At 33.7% G+C, this 21,314-nt stretch overlaps 1 protein-coding gene and 1 long non-coding RNA gene across 2 annotated transcripts; both read left to right on the forward strand.

The window, feature by feature from the left end:
* Window positions 1–12,336: 12,336 nt before the first annotated feature.
* Window positions 12,337–16,458, forward strand: LOC110880992 (40S ribosomal protein S4). The gene is given in 10 exon segments (XM_022129392.2): window positions 12,337–12,488; window positions 13,004–13,081; window positions 13,156–13,336; window positions 13,458–13,555; window positions 13,775–13,922; window positions 13,925–14,133; window positions 14,275–14,400; window positions 14,760–15,152; window positions 15,257–15,523; window positions 15,947–16,458. Coding segments are annotated over 6 exon segments (618 nt in total). The 5' UTR covers window positions 12,337–12,485; the 3' UTR covers window positions 14,035–14,133; window positions 14,275–14,400; window positions 14,760–15,152; window positions 15,257–15,523; window positions 15,947–16,458.
* Window positions 16,459–16,764: 306 nt separating this feature from the next.
* LOC110880995 lies at window positions 16,765–18,801 on the forward strand. The gene is made up of 9 exons (XR_002559551.2): window positions 16,765–16,919; window positions 17,004–17,054; window positions 17,152–17,227; window positions 17,334–17,388; window positions 17,828–17,929; window positions 18,012–18,083; window positions 18,168–18,235; window positions 18,311–18,371; window positions 18,476–18,801. It is a non-coding gene; the product is annotated as an uncharacterized LOC110880995 (long non-coding RNA).
* The last annotated feature ends 2,513 nt before the right edge of the window (window positions 18,802–21,314 follow it).

The raw sequence follows: 21,314 nt of genomic DNA on the forward strand, positions 1-21,314 counted from the left end.
GTGAAGTTTGAATGAATGGAGTAGCTGATAACGGAATTGGTGCGGGTATATCTTTTTCTTCCTTCTCTTCTTCATGTACCATAAATTTTCTCTTTCTTATGTAAATAGATTTTGGAGAAGGAAGAGTTAGGGAAGAAAAACGTGCTATGAGTGTAAGGGTTGATTGTGATGGGAATTGAAATTGGGTAGAATCAGTGGATTGACAAACAACTGTTGAAACAACTGGTGTCTCAACCGCTGTTGTCTTAACATGTGTTGAAACATTTGTTGCATCAACAATTGTTTCAGTGGAGGTTGGCAGTGGTGATGAGGATTTCGTATTCGGCTTTTTGACAGGTGGTTTTTTCTGGTGAGAGTTTTATTTTAGGTGTATCAGAATCTGGCTTCTTAGGTTCAGTAATGGTTTTAAGTTTCGCAGCAGTGGTTGGTTTTTTGGTGGTGATATTGGTTAAGGAAATATGATAATAGGATATTTGTTGTGTTTATGTGATATTCTTCTATTTGAGGTTCCAATGTTGAGCACTTCATCTTCCTCTTTTGTATGCTTCCTCTTCTGCTTTCATTCAATCTCCTTATCTGTCTGTTTGTTAACGGTATCATCAATTCCCTTTTTCTTACCAGTATCAGATTTTCCAGGAGATTTTGTAGAAGTTTGCTTGGCAGGCTTTGGATTTTGTTTTGGCTGATTCCTTGGTGTTGGTTTGCCAAAGTTTTTCATGGAATCCTTTTCCCTCTTTTTAGCATCATCTTCATCGTCTTTTTCAAACACATGTGCAGGGGTAGTACCAGTTGACTTTGCAATGCATTCGTTTATGCCCTTGATGTCAGCCTGTGTGTCTTTGTATCTTGCTTCAACCATAACTCTAATTAGCTTCATGTGGGAATTAAGTTGAATCTCAGCCAGTTCACTTTGAGCTGCAAGAATGGGTTGTACCGAATTCCAAAGCTCTTGGCATAACTGCTGATGAGAAGGTCGACTTTTGAAAGCATCCACCAACTGCTTCAATTGATCTTTCATATCAGCAACAGTTGTTTCCAAGTTAGATATCCTCTCCATCAAATCTTGGTATTTTAATCCATCACCTAACTTAATAGGATCATCAGAATATCTCATTAACATCGCGTGAATGGGACTTCTTTTTGGGCCAAAGTCATCATCAGTAATTGTGAGGGGAGGCTTTTGTTTTGTGGATGGAACATATAAAAAATAAGATCCAACATCATCATGGATTGGGTCGATAAGTGGATCACATGATCACAAAGGAAAAATCAATATCATCATCACTTGGCGGCTGACTAGTGGACGGCCCATGCAAGGTATACGTGAATAGGCAGCAAGTTTGGAGGTTTTAAAAGATATCATAACATCACATCCAGGATGAAGCATCTCGACGGCAAAGAAGAAGAGGTTTTCAACCGGGTATCAAGCCAGTGAAGATCATTCAACCGAGATGAGCGGCTAGTCTTTTATGGTTTCCTCCGGATGGAGGGTTTTTGTAAGTTAATTGATACTATGTGTTGACACAATCGTTTTAACGTGGTGATCTAAGCATTCGATGCTTTTCACCATTGATTTGATTTATTGGTTGTAAACAATTACGTTTATTTAAACCTTAATTTCTAAGCATTCAGTTCCCGAGAGTTCTAGTAATTGGGATATATTTGACATGGGGTTAGGGTTTGTAAATTGTAATTGATAATCATTCGATAACCTCCCGTTATGTATTGACCGGAGTACTTAGTCGTTGGTTATCACAATTAATTGATCAAAATTAACACCTATGTCTATGTAGGTAACGATTAAACACATAGTTGAAGTTAACTGCAAAACCTGAAATCTGGAGGAACCATCTTTTCTCCTACTGATTTAAATCACAATTTTTATTCGTTAATTTAGCTATTTATCATAATCAAACAAACCGATTTTCCAATTCAACAATAGTTAATCAGTACTTATCATTACGACACTTTCCACAATCCTCCTCTGGTTCGATATCCGACTTACTCTAGCTACTAGTTTATTTCGGTTTTTGCATGTCACTAACGACAGACATCAATAACAGATGTTGGCAACAGTAGCAACTCAACAGTCGTTACATAAAACAAAAATTATGAGAACGGACAATACCTTTAAGCAGTGGATGAATCTTTTGCCAAACAGATGTTTTAAAAACAGTTGTTTTCAACAGACTTTTAAAGATTTTTGTCAAAATTTTTAAAAATATCTACTTTTTAAGAATGGACTTTTGATTATCTGAAGACATTATAATGTTTTAATCATCAACAGACGATGATTCCAAACAGTTATTCTCTTTTGGCAAAATTTAATTTTAACAGACCTTTACAATAGCAGGTATCAACTCTAACAACTGTTGATGCTCAATTAGTAATAATAAAATGCTCTACAAAGGTTAATAGAATTAAAATTAACCTATCACATATGACGATAGATCAACAATTACATCGAGTACTGAACAACGAAATTTAATAATCTAAAGACACTGATTTCAAGCAGTAGTCAACGAAATTTAATAATCTAACAGCAAAAACTAATAAATTTTAGCTTCAACTCCATTGAGTACTGAACTTCTCTATGTATATCTGTAAGCTTCGCCATGAACTCCAAGTCTCTCGTAAACAGACCAAGATGCAGTCCATCAAAACACCTCTTCAACTCTTGAAGAGTAGCCCTATCCTCATATACTTGATCCTCAACTTGCTTGATAAAGCGATACTTTACATCATAAGAACTTACAGCCATGATGACATTTTTTACTTGTATATTTCTTAAAGTCTGATGTAAAAGAAGGATATAATGGTAGTAAAACGTGATGAAAAACAAATGAACTGACAATCATACTATATAGTGAAATAGCTAACAACCCAAAAGTCAGACTTAATTTCACCGCACCATTAAACTAATCTAGGAGGCAAAAACGTGTACATTTAATACAAAACAGCAGCCATTTAATGCAAAGCCTTTCAAAAATAAGTTTTCATAGGAAAACTAAAAAGTTCAATATCAAGAAACAGAAAGAACAAAAATAAAAAAAAAAAAAAACATACTATCATAATTACCATTAACTTCTTCATTTATCATAAAGATGCATTTTAAACACTATAAAAGGCTGATGATTAGGCTGATTGAAGAACTAATATATAAAATCGACATCATCAGTGATAATAAATACAAGAAAACATGGAACAGCATCGGCGCTTCATGAAGTACTCCACTTTCTGCACTTCAGACTTCAAGAACAGGCTTCATGGAGTACTCCACTTTCTGCACTTCAGACTTCAAGAACAGTGCAGAAGAACTTCCCACTGCTCGGTCGGAAAAAACAAAGCTGAAATATATCAACACCTTAAAATAAATATTATCAACATATATCAACAGTTTAAAAGAATCCACAAACTTAAAATAACCCGCAACTGATTGTTTGAATTTTAAACAACTCTGATTAGGCTGAAATATAAAGCGAAAAATTAGAATAGATCAGTTCAAAATTTAAGATTCAAAATTAGAGAAAAAAACATACCCTCAACGATGTTGCAACAATGATGCTGGAAAAATTACGTGAAGTACAAAAAACTGTAACCGCAGATGAACGGACTGAATATGCAAATTCTGCATCCTTTAACAATCTATCTATACTTTCTATAAAAACAGAAAACCAAGTGACATAAGAAAAGCTGAGGTGAAACGTTGGTGTGTGAAACAGAGCTTCAATAAAACAACGATGTTGGAACAATGATATTGAAAGGATAATGTGTAAACAGAGTCAACAAATGTTCGAACAAAGAACTGTAATCGAAGATTAACCGAATCAATCATGAGAGCTATGCATTTGAGAGTGAGAGATATGATCGCAAATATGAGTGAGAGAGATAAATTGAAATTTGAATGTGGAGCCAAATTCATATATGTTATTTATAGGGAGGCAGATTCATATGTAGTTTGAATTTTGAATTTGGAGCCAAGATTTTAAATTTTGAATATGGGCAGAGGTTTGAAGCATTTCTGTTGAACAGCAGACCTTTTGTATGTGGCCAGATGTTTAAAGTGATTTTGTAGATGTGGGTCAGACCTTTGAAAATTAAAGTGATTTTATATATTAAGGATTATGATGCGATAATGACATAAGAAAAGCCTTGTTGGACAACCTTTATGGCTGCCACCTCAACTTTTCTTATGTCACTTGGTTTTCTCCTTTTATAGAAAGTATAGATTACTCAAGATTGTTTATCACTACAAAACTAAAATAGAACAAATATAACGTGCGTCTAAGGTTGCAAGCGAGTCAAGTTTTTTTTTTTTTATCATGAACTAATTTGGACCGGCTCACTAGAATCTTGAATCGAGTCAAGCATAAATGAGCTTGAGCTTGAAATTTATATAATTTGTATTTAACAATTTTATTATATGTGTATATATAGTTAAAGTTATAACTTAGATAAAAATAACCAAGTATATGTTTAAGTAATATATATAGATTGACAAATATAGATAAACATAATCATACATATAGGGGAGGCTCATTTGAGAAAGAAAACTAAATTGAGAAAAAAAAAACAAAGGGTACAATTGTAAAACATTGAATACTTTTTTCTAGTATTTCATTTATTATATTTTTGACTAATTAATTAGTTATAAAGAATATCATACTCTACACTAAAATTTGTGTCTATACACATCAAAATTTATCCTACACGTTTTGAAATTTATACTACATAGCTCGTAATTCATCATATACACCTCGTAATTTATCCTACACTTTAAATTAATTTTTTTTTCTTCTTTAAAAAATATATTTTTTGAAAATAAGTTACAAATTTAATATAGTTAACTATTAAAAAGTAAGACTATCAATTAATGATCTATCTAAGTTTGCCAATATACCCTTACACTAATATTAAACGTAATAATTAAATGAAGTAAAATGAAACATTTTTATTGGTTGAAATTTCTTCTTTTTTTTATTTTTACAAAAAAAATATTTTCATTTGAACCCTTCACTATACATGTAAAGAAATAACAATCAGTTAATAAATAAAATAATGAATGAGCCAGACTCAAGCTTAAAACACTAGACACTAGCTAGTCTCACCTTAAAAAACCATAAATAAAGCATGCAACGAGCCAAGCTTAAACTCGCTTAAATTAAACAAAGCAATCTCATGTTTTAGATGAGCTCCCATCTATACCCGTACATCACCTTAGACTGGAAGGTATGGTTTCGGTCATTCCCAAGGGGATGGACCGTCGTGTAGACCGTCACGTAAGCGGGTGTGAGGATGGGCCTAAAGGTGATGGACCTAAGGGGTGGAGGATGAGCCCCTTTGTATGTATGTATGTATGTATGTATGTATGTATGTATGTATGTATGTATGTATGTATGTATGTATGTATGTATGTATGTATGTATGTATGTATGTATGTATGTATGTATGTATGTATGTATGTATGTATGTATGTATGTATGTATGTATGTATGTATGTATAGGTGTGTGTGAGGGAGTGAGGCCCGGCTTGGGCAACTGCTTGCGGACGAAGAGGACGCCCCGGCGACAGAGTAGGGGGTGGCAAGGCTGGGGCGGCTGTGGAGGGATGGACCTAGGGACGAGCCCCATACCTTCCAGTCTTACCGATTATAATTAACCAGATTGTCAATTAACTTTATTATAATAACATAAACTAAAAGTATATTGTACTTGCTATTATAAACTAAATAAGTATTTTTAAAATATTTTGAACGTTAGTTTTGCTAGACTTCAATTATTATTTTTTAAATCGAAGCAGTTGTTTGGAAGAATTGATCAGTTTAACCAGTCGAATTTGTCTCAAAGACTATTTTCCAGTAAAGAAAGGTGGTAGGATCTCCCGGCTTTGTCTAAGTCACTCAAAACCAATTGATGTATTTTTGGTTGGTCCTTTAGCTAAGGTTGACCAAAAAACTCATGACTCAGAGTTCATTCGGAAAAATGTTGAAAAAGCTCGTTCGAATAGGCTTTGTTTGAAATGAGGCTAGCCGAGCCGGGGTCAAAGGTGGCTTCGCTCGGTTTAGCTCGAATTATTATACTTTTATTTATATATACACACACATACCCTTTATATATATACTTTATATTTTGGTATTCAAATGTTATTGAACATAATTTTATTTGGTTGAACTTATTTTGTATTCAATTAAACTTGATATGGACTTGTTATGTATTATGTTAGAACTTTTTGGCATGTGTTCCTTAATTTTGATGATATCGACTATTGAACTTGAAATGCGTTTATTAAATTACTAGTTTTTTTACCTGTCGCGTATTGCGGCGGCGTCATACGCAAAATGATAACGTATAGACTACAATCAACCAAGTTTCTGAACTAAATTGATGTTAAAACGTATGATAGCTCAAATTTATACCGTCAAATCAAAACGTATTACATTTGACTCGATTTGTTTTCAAACAAAGTTTACGTCAAAACGTACATAAAAACATTTAATAATTGACCCAACTCGTTTTTAAAAAAATTACATTAAAGCATAGACGAACTCGAATTTATACCGATATGACCATAAAAATAAAAGCGTAAGAAAATAATTTTTGGGTAAGCTTGAAACTTTAGAAACTTGAACTTAGAGGGTTATTATGACTCTATAGCAAAGTGTAGAGGTAGAATGGGTTACATACTTACATGTCAAAAGTTTGAAGGTTAAAAAGAAGTTAGAAAGTATTGGGGCTTTTTGTCAAGTTAAAAAGTAGAAGTTTCATTTTTATCAAGTTAGAAAGTTGATTTTTGTGAAGTTAGAAATTTGAGGGGGGAGTTTTATCAATTAAGAAAAGTTAAGGTGAATTTTATCAAAACTGAAAGTGGTTACCGACCATTGAATTTAAGATTATATAAATTATACTAGTATTAAGCTCTACGTCGCAGCGGTTGTCATAAAACTGTGTTAAGTAGTAATAATACTATACCATTTTCAGCGACCACCAACATTGGAAAAACTCGTAAAAACAAAATAAGTAAAAACGGGAAAAAATTAACGCTGAGCGAAAAGCAGACGTAAAATCTTTGAATCACGCACGCTCGTTGCTGAGAACTAAACCGAAACGTAACATAGAAAAAATAATTAAGTCCATCCAGGACCCGCGTGTTGGACGAATTTGTCAAACGCAGAAAAATAGACGTGACCCGACGAGCCAATCAAATGAGATAAAAATATACGAAAAAATGTTGAACCCCACACGCACGTTGCGGTGTGTTAACTTACAAAATTTAGAACGAAATAAAAAATTTGGGAAAGATGAAAAGTAAGGTGGATCAAAATTGAAAATAAAAAAGAATTGGGATTAAATTGCAAAAGATGAAAAACTTTGGGTTAAAAGTAAAAAAAAAAAATAAAAGGTCTAAATTGCAAAAATGAAGTTATTTATTAATTTTACATAAAGATAATGATAAAAATAAGTGATATCTATATATTGGTTATTAATTAATATTAACTAGGGTTAAGACCCGCCCGCGTTGCGGCGCGGGTACATCGTAAACATTGAATGGATTAGTCCAAACGTTATATGATGCATTAACCATATGAAAACACACATTTCGACGTATTCAGTTGATCTCAGTGTAACATGTATAATCATTGTGATTGGATTAAACGTAAAGTAAATAGAATTCATATCGAACAATCATAACATATTATATGTGACCCAACTTATACATAGAAAACGTAACGGGTATGAAGGAAAATATGCATATGTAATTGAAAGGGATTAATTAGAGCTTTCGAAAAAAGGGGAGAAAAAGAAACCATAATTTGACTCCACTCAGTTCGAAACAAACTTTACGAAACGTGCATAAAATAAACACGAAAACATATTATATTTGACCTGAATTGTTTCTCAAAACTGTTTACGTCGAAACGTAGAACAACTTGAATTTATACAAAAACGTACATAGAAATATGCACGTAAAAATGGTTTCTTTAAACGAAAACGTATTATATTTGACCTGACTCATCTATAAAAAAAGTTTACGTCGGAATGTAAAAGAAATCATATTTACACATACTCGTACATAAAATATGCACGTAAAAATTAGTTTTTAAGTAAAGGAAGTATAGGGGTAATCCGAAACAAAAAAATTAGTAAAAATTTTAATAGGTTAAAAACGTTCGTAAAACCGTACCAAGTAGCACCAATGCCACAACCACATCGACTCTCAACATCGTAAAAATAAAATAGATAAAATGGTAAAAATTACACTGAACAAAAAGCAGACTAAAATCGTTGAACCACACATACCCGTTACAGTGTCTTAATACGAAGAAATTAACTAGAAACGTAAAACATAGAAAATGATAACTTAGTCGATCTGCGACCCGCCCGTTGCGGCGAACTTTTTAAAAGGGGAAAAATGGACGCGTTGCGACGGGTCTGTCAAATATGAAAAAATAGAGCAAAAACGTTGAACCTCACATGCACGCTACGACATGTTAACTCGCAAAATTTAGTACGAAATGTAAAACGAAAAACTTGCGAACGATAAAAAGTATGGGGTACAAAAGTTGTAGATTATAAAGTGTTGTGTTAAAGTATAAAAGATGGAAAACTTTGGGTTAAAAGTAAAAAAATGAAAAGTGGTTAAAATGTAAAATAAGAAATGTTTGGGTTAAAAGTGAAAAATCAAGATTTTTTTTTGAAACACTCCCTATGCACAAGTTACAACTTATGATGCATGTATAAGTTGCTTCTTTATATAGGTTTTAATTTAATATTAAAAGAAATTTATTAAACAAATATAAATAAAATTTATGAGGTTGAAGGAGAGAATGTCATGTGACATTATTTGGAGTTTTTTTTATTATAAGTTAGATTAGATAATTATAAAAACCAAACCAAATCAAGCTGAGCCGAGTTAGCTTGGTTAAAAATTGTGTCAAGCTCTAACTCAAATGGCCAGCTCGACTCAGCTTAAATTTGAGTCGAGGTCGACCTTGCCCTGACTCGAATAGGTTCGGTTCATGAACAACCGTACCAATATACCATTAGCTTATAACCAAATCATCAACACTAATGGTTTGTTTATTACATCGGCTGGATGACCAGTTAGTTTATGAATTATGAATAACTACTTATCAGAATTTGAACTTGTGACTTTTACACGCACCCAATTAATATTTGCATCACTCCCTTGTCTATATTCTCATCTAAATAAGAATTTAATATTTTCAGCTTATAACAATTGTTAATTATGTCATCTATATTATTAATAGGCCCAATTTTTGCGTAAACATATTAATCATTGCTATATTGGTGTCAAAATCAACTATGTTAGTTGCACGCGTGATATGTCATTTTTATTATTGCAAATCATTTATAATAGTTAAAAACCTCTGTGTTTTAAATAGACAATCAAACTTACTTGGCTTGATTTGTGTAAATTTTTAATTATGTAGGTTGTTACTATTTTGAGCCCCTCGATTTGAGATGGGTCGGTTGTTTTTTTAATGAAATATACCTTTCAAAAAAAATAGACGATCAAACTGGTTACATAAGAAATCGTCAATGTTACTTGCTTGGTTACAAGCCATTGGAATATAGACAAATGAATGGATACACGTGCCGTGTTCCGGAGTAAGTGTAACATGATTTTCGGGTTCCTTTAGTGTTGGTGTAAATTTTTTTGGTTTTGTGTCAGGGTCAAGTCGTTAAACCCACTAACATAACCCGTTTGACAACACTGTACATCGAGCCAACCACTTATACATTGTTACACATACAAATTACGTTTATACTATTAGGTTCCACTAACCCACTCCCCCAAACTCCTAAAATGTGTGAGAAAACTTTTAATAACATGTGTAGTGGTACAATCACATAATATCTTCACCCGTGGGCGTTTTGTGACACGTGTCAATTGAGTCAGCAAAGGGCATTATGAGACGTTTTTCATAAATGTGTGTAGTGGGATAATGTCCAATAATGCTCCATCAATGATTACCCAATTATTAGTTTTTTGATAATTTGCTACAAAAAATATAATGTTATGTTCTTAAAAAATAAAAATTAAAAATACAAAAAACTGGACCGAATTATATACAAAAAATATAACTAATATACTTTTTAAAACGCTTACCAACTTCGGGGTCCTCGGAAATATCGAGCCACGCCCGTGCTAATGCGTATTCCTCGTCTTTTGTCCACGCTAGGTAGGTTCCCTTTCGACGAGGGGCGGCTGGATCCTTCCTTTTTTGAGATCGTTTACCACGTGTAGAACCCTTGGAAACGGGCCCTGGTTGTGTCTCCAGTACCGTTTCTATCTCAGGGTCGGTTTCTTGGGTAGACGGTTGCGAACCGCTCATGGATGTAAAGGTTTGTGGAGTTTGAAAGAACGGTTGCGAGCCGTCCATGCCTAGTATTTGTGCGTACGCAAATACATTCGGATCCATGTCCTGAAAGTTGAAGTTCGGTTGCGGTTGCGTGGTGTTCGCGCGATATGTATTGGGGTTACCGGGTCTCGATTGCACACCGAAAAGGGGGCGGAAGGGATTCATGATGTAATAAACAAAAGAGTAGGGAAAGTTTTTATAAAAATATGAAGAAGAATAGAAGGGAGTAGAGAAAGTTTATAAAAAAATATATGAAAAGTGGGTGTTATATAGCTAAAAAAAGTGAATAAAATGAAAAAAAAAAACTTTTTAATTTGTGATCGTTGATAAACGGTCTGATTATGAAAAAGGAAGCAGGCAACAACGTTTTTTAAGCATGACTCATGCATTTTTTTTTTTTTTTGAAAATAACGCCTATGGGGGCAGTTCCGTGGCATTTTGGGGCCTTTTTTTTTTTTTTTTTTTGAGAAAAACACCAAAAAACTCTAATACGGGTAGTCTAAAAGATTGGTGAAGTGTAATCAATGACTAAAATGAAGTTTTGATGCTTTTTAGACCACCTATAGCGGAGGGTTTTGGGGTGATTTTTCCCCAAAAAAAAAAAAAAAAAAACGCTCCTTATCGCCCATCAACTGCCCCCAGGGGGTTTTTTTCAAAAAAAAAAAAAGCATATGACGTCCTTTTTTCCACGCCTCTTCTTGAATTGTTTGGCCAATGACATGTGTTCTACTTTTTTGTTGGCCAATACCCGTTTTTTGATGAGTTTTGTTTTTATTTATTTTTTTACACTCCTTTTGATATAATGTCCACATCCCTACTACACTCATATTAGGAAAACGTCCTATAATGCTCCATTGTTGACTGGATTGCCACATGATACAAAACGTCCAAGGATAAGTGTCTTCCACTATACATAGTCTTAGCGTAACCCACTATTTCATTCAAAACAACAAATTAAAAATAAATAAATATAATAACAAATTCACAGTCATTTTTCAAAGTTAAAACAAGTAACATCACGAAAACAAAATCTAAAGATAAATCGTTGGGTTTTCAAGACTAATCTTAATGGTTGATTGGTTAGATCAGTAGCTGGATAAAGCAATCGGTTTGGTTTTCGTATATTGTGTATATAATATATATATATATATATATATATATAATAAATGAAAGTCATTTGGGCCACGTGTCAACACCAGAGAGCCCCTAAATGCCCTTTTCCCGCCCAACAGTGTTTTCCTCTTCTTTATTTCTTCTTTTGTCTGCTTCTAAGATCCAGATTTCATTTCCCTCTTCTCTCTCTTCTCTCAGGCGATTCAAAAACCAGATCTGCAATTCCAGGTACTTTTCATCCAATAACCTAAAATCATCTTGAATCTCTCTTATGTTAATCGTTGATATATGTATAGATCTGTATGTTTTTCATTTTGTTGTTCAACCCTAGGGTCCTCCACGTCTTCCTTTCTCTCTGTGATTGCAGATCTGGATCAAGATGTAGAAGGCGAGTTGTGGTTGTTTTTGATTTCACTGTAATCTTCTCTCTACCTCATCGATCAAGAAAATCCACAAACCCTAATCTCTGTCGCCGCAGATCCATGAAGTAGCAATTAGGGCAAACTTCAAGGTTAGATTTCTAGCATTTTGTTCTTTTTGCGATTGGTTTTTTTAGTTTGAGTGTATATATGATAATCCGCTAATTTTATCCGAAATCGTCCATTTGAGGAAGTAGATCTGAGAATAGAGGTGTGGATGTTGAATGATTGAGGCGGTTATTGTTGGTGAAGTTAAATGTTGTATGTGTATGTGTATTATAAGATATAGATACAGATTACAGATTTAGATGAATGATTTGAAGAGATCAGTAGAGTTAGGGTTGGGGAAGACGGTGGTGAGGTGGCAGTTGACGGTGGTGTCCTGGGTGTTGATGCTCTGTTACTTCATTTTTCTCCTTCACGCACGCTTGAAGGATTTAGGGTTCAATCAATCTAGGGTTTATCAGACGGAAAGCATTATATTGTTGGGGGTTACGGCAGTGAGTCTGCGTAGAAGGGTAGAATAATTTCACCGGAGATTTATATCTCCCGCCAGCGATTCTCAAACATGGTACCATTCCCTTTTCATTCCGTCAATTCTATCTCGTATCGACAGTTAATTTGAATGTAAGGTTTATTGTAATTTAGTTAGTGTTTGATTCCGATCTGTTTCTCTAGTTTAGTTTACCCATTAGTTATATGTTTTTATTTTCAGTTTAGCTGCTTTTGTTGCTGTTTTTGTATATCATATTATCATATTGTCGCTTTTGTGAAATGATTTTTTGTTGTTCAGCTCATGTCGTTTGAGGAAAATGTAACTGATATTGTAAAGCTATTGATTCTACTTTTTGTTTGTTTTACTTAGGGTTTCAGTTGATTTGTGTCGTCTGGTTAGAAAACTTGAGTTTGTTTGTAACTGACATTGATGATTTAAAGAGCAATAAACACAAAAATTTCTTTCATTTTTTTGGTTACTATAGCATTTTACAGCTTAAAATACATAACATGTGTAGCAAATAACTGTTAGTTAAGATTATTTTAGTTTTGTTTGTTGATTTAGCTAACAAAATTTTGTCTTTATTGAAGGCTAGAGGGCTAAAGAAGCATATGAAGAGGCTCAATGCTCCCAAGCATTGGATGCTTGACAAACTTGGTGGCGCTTTCGTAAGTCGGACTTTTGTATATCAAGTTTTTTCTTATAGTTTTGACTTGTCTGATTATCAATTTTTGTTTAACAGGCTCCTAAACCATCGTTTGGGCCTCATAAATCTAAGGAATGCTTGCCGTTGATCCTCATACTGAGGAACCGGTTGAAGTATGCCTTGACTTACCGTGAGGTTCAATCTATTTTTCTGCAACGACATGTGATTGTTGACAACAAGGTCAGGACCGACAAGACTTACCCTGCTGGTTTCATGGGTCAGTGTATTTGACAATATTTATGCTTCTGCTGTCGTTTTTATATAAACACATATTTATATTGGAAGCTTTTTTGTACCCTATTTTTTTCACTTTATGCTGGTGATTGTTGTTTGAACAGATGTTGTTTCTATTCCCAAGACCAATGAAAGCTTCCGTCTTCTTTATGACACAAAGGGTAGATTTAGACTGCACTCAATCAGAGACGAGGAATTAAAGGTTTGTTAACTTCATTCAACTATTTTTTAGTTGCTTTATTACTGAAGTTGATCAACTGAGAACTAAAGCATGTTATGGTAAATTTTATTTAAAAAAAGCAATAAGATAGCACCCTATTAGTTTTCATGTATAAGTAAATGTATTGAAAATGTCACATTTACTCTTTTAACTCTGTTATTTCAGATGACAATTTGTTGATTTAAGAATTGTCTTATGTAGTTTAAATTGTGCAAGGTTCATTCAGTTCAGTTTGGTTCAAAGGGAATTACATACATCAACACCTATGATGATCGAACCATTCGTTACCCCGACCCACTCATCAAAGCTAATGACACCATCAAGCTTGATCTAGAATCAAACAAGATTGTTGATTCATCAAATTTGATGTTGGTAATGTTGTTATGGTAACTGGTGGACGAAACACTGGCCGAGTTGGAATCCTTAAGAACCGGGAAAAACCTAAGGGCAGCTACATGTAAAAATTACCTGATTAACAATTGAATATGGTATCGTTTTTTTAATATTTGACAACAAGAAGACAACCATGCCGTCTTGAAGCCTTTCTGCCGTTATACCAGGTATAGAACAATGATTGTTGCTATCTATGTGTATGCTTGGATGTAAGTTGTATAGATTTGAAAGAAAAAGAAACACTTTTAGTTTTTTTTAAATCAGTAATACACCTACATACATACGTTTAACGTTCACTAATGGAACAGGGTATGTGCAGATCCTTCAGCAACGTTCTGGTTTCAAAGGCATTGACAAGATTAATCCAGATGCTTGGCCTGCACTCATAGCATATTTATCAACAGACGAAAATGGAATTGTAAGCCTTTCATTTGGTGAGTTTTCATTTCAGTCCGTTTACGTATAAGTTATGATTGGGTCCATTTGGTTGTGTATTATCGCAAATGGGTGTGGGTTAAAAGTCATTTTAGGTACATTTTTTATGCATACAATGAAGATGGTGTTTTGGACATTGTCACCACAATTTCATCAGGTTATTGCATTCTTTTTACCATCCATAACAAGCAATTTGACTTTTTGAGTCAAACATTTTACTTAAAAACTGATATTGGTAAATTAAACGGCCAAAGTGAGAAGCTTCTTGGAAGGTTCATAAGCGAATTTCAAGGTCAATTGCTTTTAAGAAAATGTTAATTTTGACTTTTACTTTTTCAAATATTCAATTGTGTTATAGGCTTTGCCACCTGGCTGTTGGTTCTGCTCGGTCGAGTGTGGGAGACTCAGTTACGTTATTAAGGTTTTGGTTACCCGCAGAGCACAAAAAGTTCCTGATACACTTGTGGACACCATAACTAATCTTGACATGAAGTGGGTTGTAGTTCATGGCAACATGCTTCAGAAGAAGATAAGTCGTTGCTTGCTGAAGCTGCTGATATTTTTCATGCGAGTGTTGCTTTTATTCTACCAATCATCTTGTTATCTTTTGTCTATGTGGCGGATTTGTTTTTGCATTTAATCTGCAAATGAGCATAATTAGCAAGCATTTACTCTGTGGGTTACAGGATGGTTTCAATCCGATCATCGATTCGGTAACCGGAAAAGATTTCATTGAGTCTATGACATATGGGTAAGCATATAACAAATTACTTAGTGATTATTGATTTCGTATATACACGATATACTTTATTCTGATTTTCTTATCTGATTATTGATTCATATATACATTCTCAGGCGGAGTTTGGGTTTGCAGCTCACTGGAGATACAAAGAAGGAGACTGCATGCATTCCACATTTGTGCTACAGATGGTTGAATGGGCCCGTTGGGTGGTGACCTGGCAGTGTGAGACAATGATGAAAGAGCAATCGTCCATTGGCTACACAGATGACATGAAACCACCCTGCAAATTCCGTTTTCATTCTGAAGATTGCCCGCATTCTTACAAACCTTCTTGTGGATCTGATGGACCCGTGTTTGTCATCGTGATCGAGAATAACAAGGTAATTTACATGCACAACAATTTGTCATACCCTTTATTTATAAATTTAGATAAATTACAGGAAGCAATTTTGGCCCATATTGATTTTGGTTGTGTTTATTTTAATGGGTCAAACGTGTTTATTTTAATGGGTCAAACGGGTAAAATAGAAAACGGGTTGGAAGTCGTCCAAAAATGTACTTCAGATGCACAAAGTCTCCTGATCATTTCGTTCGTTTTTTTTTTGTTGAAATAAGTTGATCTTTGTAACCATATTTGACATATTAATTATTTATGAACTAAATAATAAATTTGGACAAAAAGTGCTATAGGTCTACGCGGCACGATTCGACAAAAAATACCTGTTTTTGCTACCAGTATTATATAACTGGATTTGGATTTTGTTTATCTCTAACCGTTCAAAAGTGTATTGATTCCAAACTAGCGGGATTTCCCTACGTGATGCGGCAGTTCGATTGGAATAGGTAGGTACTACATCATCAACGGCTATGGATCCTTTGCTCTCACTCGGAAAGATTACAAAGGTAATATCTATACTATATATATAATGCATATCCGAACACTCGGAACCGGTAGGATATCTGTTTATATTTAGTTATTTAGTTAAATAAATAATAAAACGAACATAAAACATCTATTGTATATACTCCTTGTATCTCTTTATGCCGATGAAATTGGAGTTCTATCTCCTAATCAGCAGCAGGTTGATGGACTATATGCTGGTGAGGTAAGCATACGTTTCAATGATACACTCCTGGTATTCTGTATACTTGTAAGTTAATGACACAATTACTAAAAGCTTATGTCATAACTTTATTGTTTCACAATATTTTCAATTACATTTAGTCTGGATCGACATATTCACAAGCTGTAATCGCCACTTCCACTGTTGGGTTAAAACAGTGGATGAAACCAATGTTGGGTTAAAACTTAAAACAGTGCGTGAAACAACTGTTGGGTTAAAAATGGTGGTTGAAACCACTGTTGGGTTAAAACAGTGGTTGAAACCACTGTTGGGTTAAAACAGTGCGTTAAACACTGTTTTAACCCAACAGTGGTTTCAAACACTGTTTTAACCCAAAAGTGGTTTCAAAACACTGTTTTAACCCAAAATAGTGCGTTAAACACTGTTTTAACCCAACAGTGGTTTCAAACACTGTTTTAACCCAAAAGTGGTTTCAAAACAATGTTTTAACCCAAAACTGTGGTTTCAAAACACTGTTTTAACCCAAAACAGTGCGTTCAACACTGTTTTAACCCAACAGTAGTTTCAAACACTGTTTTAACCCAAAACAGTGGTTTCAAAACACTGTTTTAACCCAAAACAGTGGATTCGCTCAGCAGTATCTTGGAGCTTTCATGATAGAGATATTGCTCCTGATACCGAAACATTGGAGGTAACTTGACCATATATAATAAACGTATTTATGTTATAGAGGTGCAATATTATATACTGATTGACCGCCTTATTATCTTTGTAGGAAACCAATGCAAATCTGGATGAAGTTGTAGCTCTTGCGAAAGAACTTCAGGTAATTTCTCAATATATAAAATTACGGTGATGCTTACTTTTTCTTAATCAAGACATAATAATTCAGTCCCAATATGAACGAACACATATTCTCTCAGGGGACCAGGATCCGCCTTTATGGAGCACGGCTCAATTGTTTATGCATCCCCGCTACATGCATGGTGGTGCCACCAGGTAATATTAATAAATTATCATTTTCAATATTTAATTTTTTAAATATGATTAGTTAATTATAGCTTCATTTCACATAAATCTATCTTCACTTGGTATGTCGTCACAGCCCTGAAATTGGCGTTTATGCATACGCTGCAGCTCAAGTTAAGAAAGCAATAACGGTTAGTACTGTAATGTATTAACCGGGTCTTGAAAGTTATTGGTGACTAATTAGTATGTGAATCATGTGCATTGCTCTTGTAAGCGTTTGTTTGATCAAATCTATAGTTTTAGGGTGTGGTTGGATGTCGTTCGAGATCGATGTAGATTTGGGTTTTATATATTAATCAGATATAGTTTTTAATATAAAAACTCTCATTTATGTAATATATAAACATATAAAGTAAAGTCTACTAATCATCTATAACGGTATTTTAACTTCATGCCCTTATTAAGTCAATTTGTAAAGTATCTACCATCTAAGATACATTTATTAGTAATAAGACATGACTTGTAGCATAATGCTTAACTCTTTGTATCAATAATTTATTTTAATCATGCATATCTTTTTCTGCTTATTGTTAAATTTCTTTGGTTTTGTTCTTGTAATTTCTGTTTCAGGTGGCTATATTTCTAATCCAGAGAAATCGGCATGCTTTAATTGGTAGAGCAATTGATGATCATGATATGAAAAGGGTTCTTGAGCTTTTGAAAAACGACCCGGTAAAGCTTCACTGGATAATATTATTAAAACAAACGCAAGTGCATTATGACTAGGTTACACTAAGCTAACTTTCTGTTGCAGGTTGTAGATTCTGTATATGATTGCAAAAGTGAGGTGATTGAGCCTGGTTTTTTAGATTTAAAGCGGAAATAGGTAAAAAAAAAAAAAGCCTACACAACTTTATTTCTTTATTTTATCTTTTATTTTGTTAGCAACTCTTGAAATTTTATGATACAGATTTCAATGGAGTGACATTGGTGCAGAACTATCTTAGTCAAACCGGACCTGAAGAATGGGCTAAAAAGGTAAAGTTGTTAATCTGAATTATATGGATTGACATAATTACGAAAAAAACTGTTTATAAATAATCACGTTCACAGTTTCGCAATGCTGCAAAGGAGAAGGATGGTGCAGAAATGCTTAAGATCATGTCATTCTATGGTATGAAGTTATGATTAGATTATCTGCAAGTTTTTTTATTTATTTTTTTGTTAATTAGTTACTAATTTTGAAAATTGATTTTTATATATTATGAATGAGTATAGGTGAAGAGGTGGTTACGGCGCTCAGTAGTGAAGTCGATAGGCTTGAGAAGGAAATACAGGAAATCGTTCCTGGCATTAGACATGTTGATATTGAGGCCCACAATCCGATCATCCCGCCGCCATGAATGGCAGGAAATCGTTCATGGCATTATTATTGTTATTATGGTCATTATTATGTAGATTCGGATGGCTAAATTTTGATCTCCATAGTGAAATAAAACACAGAATGTTGTTAAAGAAATAGAAAATCACACTCACGATCCTTGAATTTTTGTTCATTTGTTTTTGAAGATCTGATTGCCTTAATTCAAAGCTATCTTTGTTCATGGTTGGTTTGAAATGTGTCTTGCCGAGAAAATGCTTATTCAAAATTAATATAACTAAGTTTCCCGAGCCCGAGAAGCAATCCCGGGTAAAAACCTAGTGTGTGTGTATATATATATATATATATATATATATATATATATATATAGGGGAAGGATCCACTAAAAAGTGAATTTTGCCTAAGTAGCATAAGAAGGATTGTGATGATGACATGTGGCACTTCTAATAAGTAGGAATGAAGGGTATTTTAGTCCTTATAAATAGGAGTGAAAATGACATGTGGCACCTCTTTTGTTTTTTAAAAATACAACAAAAAAATCTAGTACAATCACGTTTTTTTTTGTTCCTGTTCTTTTTTTAGGAGTCATTCATCTTCTTTTCTGGGTAATCATCTTCTTTTGGTTCTTGTTCTTCATTTTTTATGAGTCAATCATGAACACCCTGCCATTTACATGTTTGTTGGTGTTGCGGATTAGATGATTTATTTTGGATCCTTTTGTTTAACTTATTTGAAGTTTTTTCACATTTTTTAATATTTGCACACCCAAGCAACAAATTTGTATTTTCTTTTTGTTTTGTTGGTGTTTGAAACCCATTACTATTCAAGTTTATGATTTATTGTATAATCAGGTGTTGGACATATTAGAGATGAGAACATGCAGCCAGAGGTAGAACTTCAACAGTCTCACTTTCAGATGTTTTCACCAAATGAAGAAGGTTTTAACATTTAGATTTAAAAGCTTTTTTTTCTAAAAAAAAATACCTTATTCTTATTTTTCTAATTACCGGTGCAAACTCGATTTTCTGATATGTGCAGTGATGAGTATGACGAGGAACCACCGCTACGCGCACGAGCTAACGACAGAGGGAAATTCCCGCTAACCAGACCTGATGTTCATGAAGGTTATCTTTAACCTTTTTGGCAGCATGAAACCATAAATATTTTTGAATAATATTCATTCGTAACGTTGTAACATGTGTTAGCACTCCAATAAAAGTGTTAGCACTGCAATAAAAATAACTTTTACGTTTGTATTTTAAAAAAAATATGCATTGTTTACAAGTCTCATATGCATTGATCAACGTAACACATACACATTACACATGTAACATGTGTTACAAAATGTAGCCCTTATGACAAGGTTTTCCAAATAAGAATAGGCAGTTGTAACATGTGTTACACATGTAGCTCTTATATTACAATCTTTCCTAATATGTGTAACACATACTACAATTGCTTATTGTTTTGAAGTAACAGTAAAGATATCTTTTTTCATTGTTACTTCAAAACAATAGGTAGTTGTAACATGTGTTACACATCTTAAAATTGTCTATTTTTTCAAATAACAACAGGCATTGTGACATGTATCTAGATAATGTTAAGGGTTCGAATAAGAATATGCATTTTATTTTGAGTTCTGACACTTGTTACATGGTGTTACCCTCGACGTGTAACATGATTTTGTGCTAACCGCCCACCCTTTAAGATGTGTTACACATGTTAAAATTGTCCATTGTTTTGAAGTAACAATAGGCATTTTAAAGAGATTCCTTTATTCTTATTTCAAAACATTAGGCAGTTGTAACATGTGTTACACATGTAGCTCTTGTCTTACAATGTCTCCTAACAAACGTTAGGCGTACTACATGTGTTACACATCTAACTATTAAGATAAATGGTTGTAAAAAAAGATATATTTATTGTTACTTCAAGACAATAAGCATTTGTAACATGTGTTACAGATCTGTATTTTTTACATTTATTACACCTTTACATGTGGGCCTTCTAAGATGAGTTAAAGATGTTAGAATTATCTATTGTTTTGAAGTAGCAATAGGTATTCTTACATGTACCTGCATAATGTTGTGAAAAAAGATTCCTTCATTGTTACTTCAAAACAATAGGCAGTTGTAACATGTGTTACACATGCAGCTCTTATATTACAATCTTTCCTAAGATGTGTAACATATGTTACAATTGCTTATTATTTTGAAGTAACAGTAAATATATCTTTTTTCATTGTTACTTCAAAACAATAGGTAGTTGTAACATGTGTTACGTGTATAACACGCATTTTCCAATGGTTGTTTTTGTTTAGGTAAGCTACTTTTTGGAAGTTGATTGGTGAAGCTCAGTATGTTCTTCGTTACTTAGTTTAACGTATGTACGCTTCATGTGAAACATAAACAATATCTCGCTCGTGTTTCAACATGTATTTTTGGTTGTAATTTGACAATGGCATGGTTGCCCATAACTTGTTTTACTAGATGTGTATATTCTTGTGTATGGTACCACTTTTATATGTTACCTTTACCACTTTTTATGTTTAACGACCTATTTTTGTTTTTTTAAAGGGTGCACCCCTGTAACCAATTCGGTAACCAATCAAACCATCATGTATTACTTGTGTTACACACTGCTTTTATGCGATTACTTCGATCATATTAGATGACAATGATGCCCATGTGTTGCATATACTTTTGTAACGTGTGTTACAAATCACATGTACTAGCA

The sequence above is a fragment of the Helianthus annuus genome, chromosome 10 (genome assembly GCF_002127325.2).
Source record: "Helianthus annuus cultivar XRQ/B chromosome 10, HanXRQr2.0-SUNRISE, whole genome shotgun sequence".
Taxonomy (NCBI): Eukaryota; Viridiplantae; Streptophyta; class Magnoliopsida; order Asterales; family Asteraceae; genus Helianthus; species Helianthus annuus.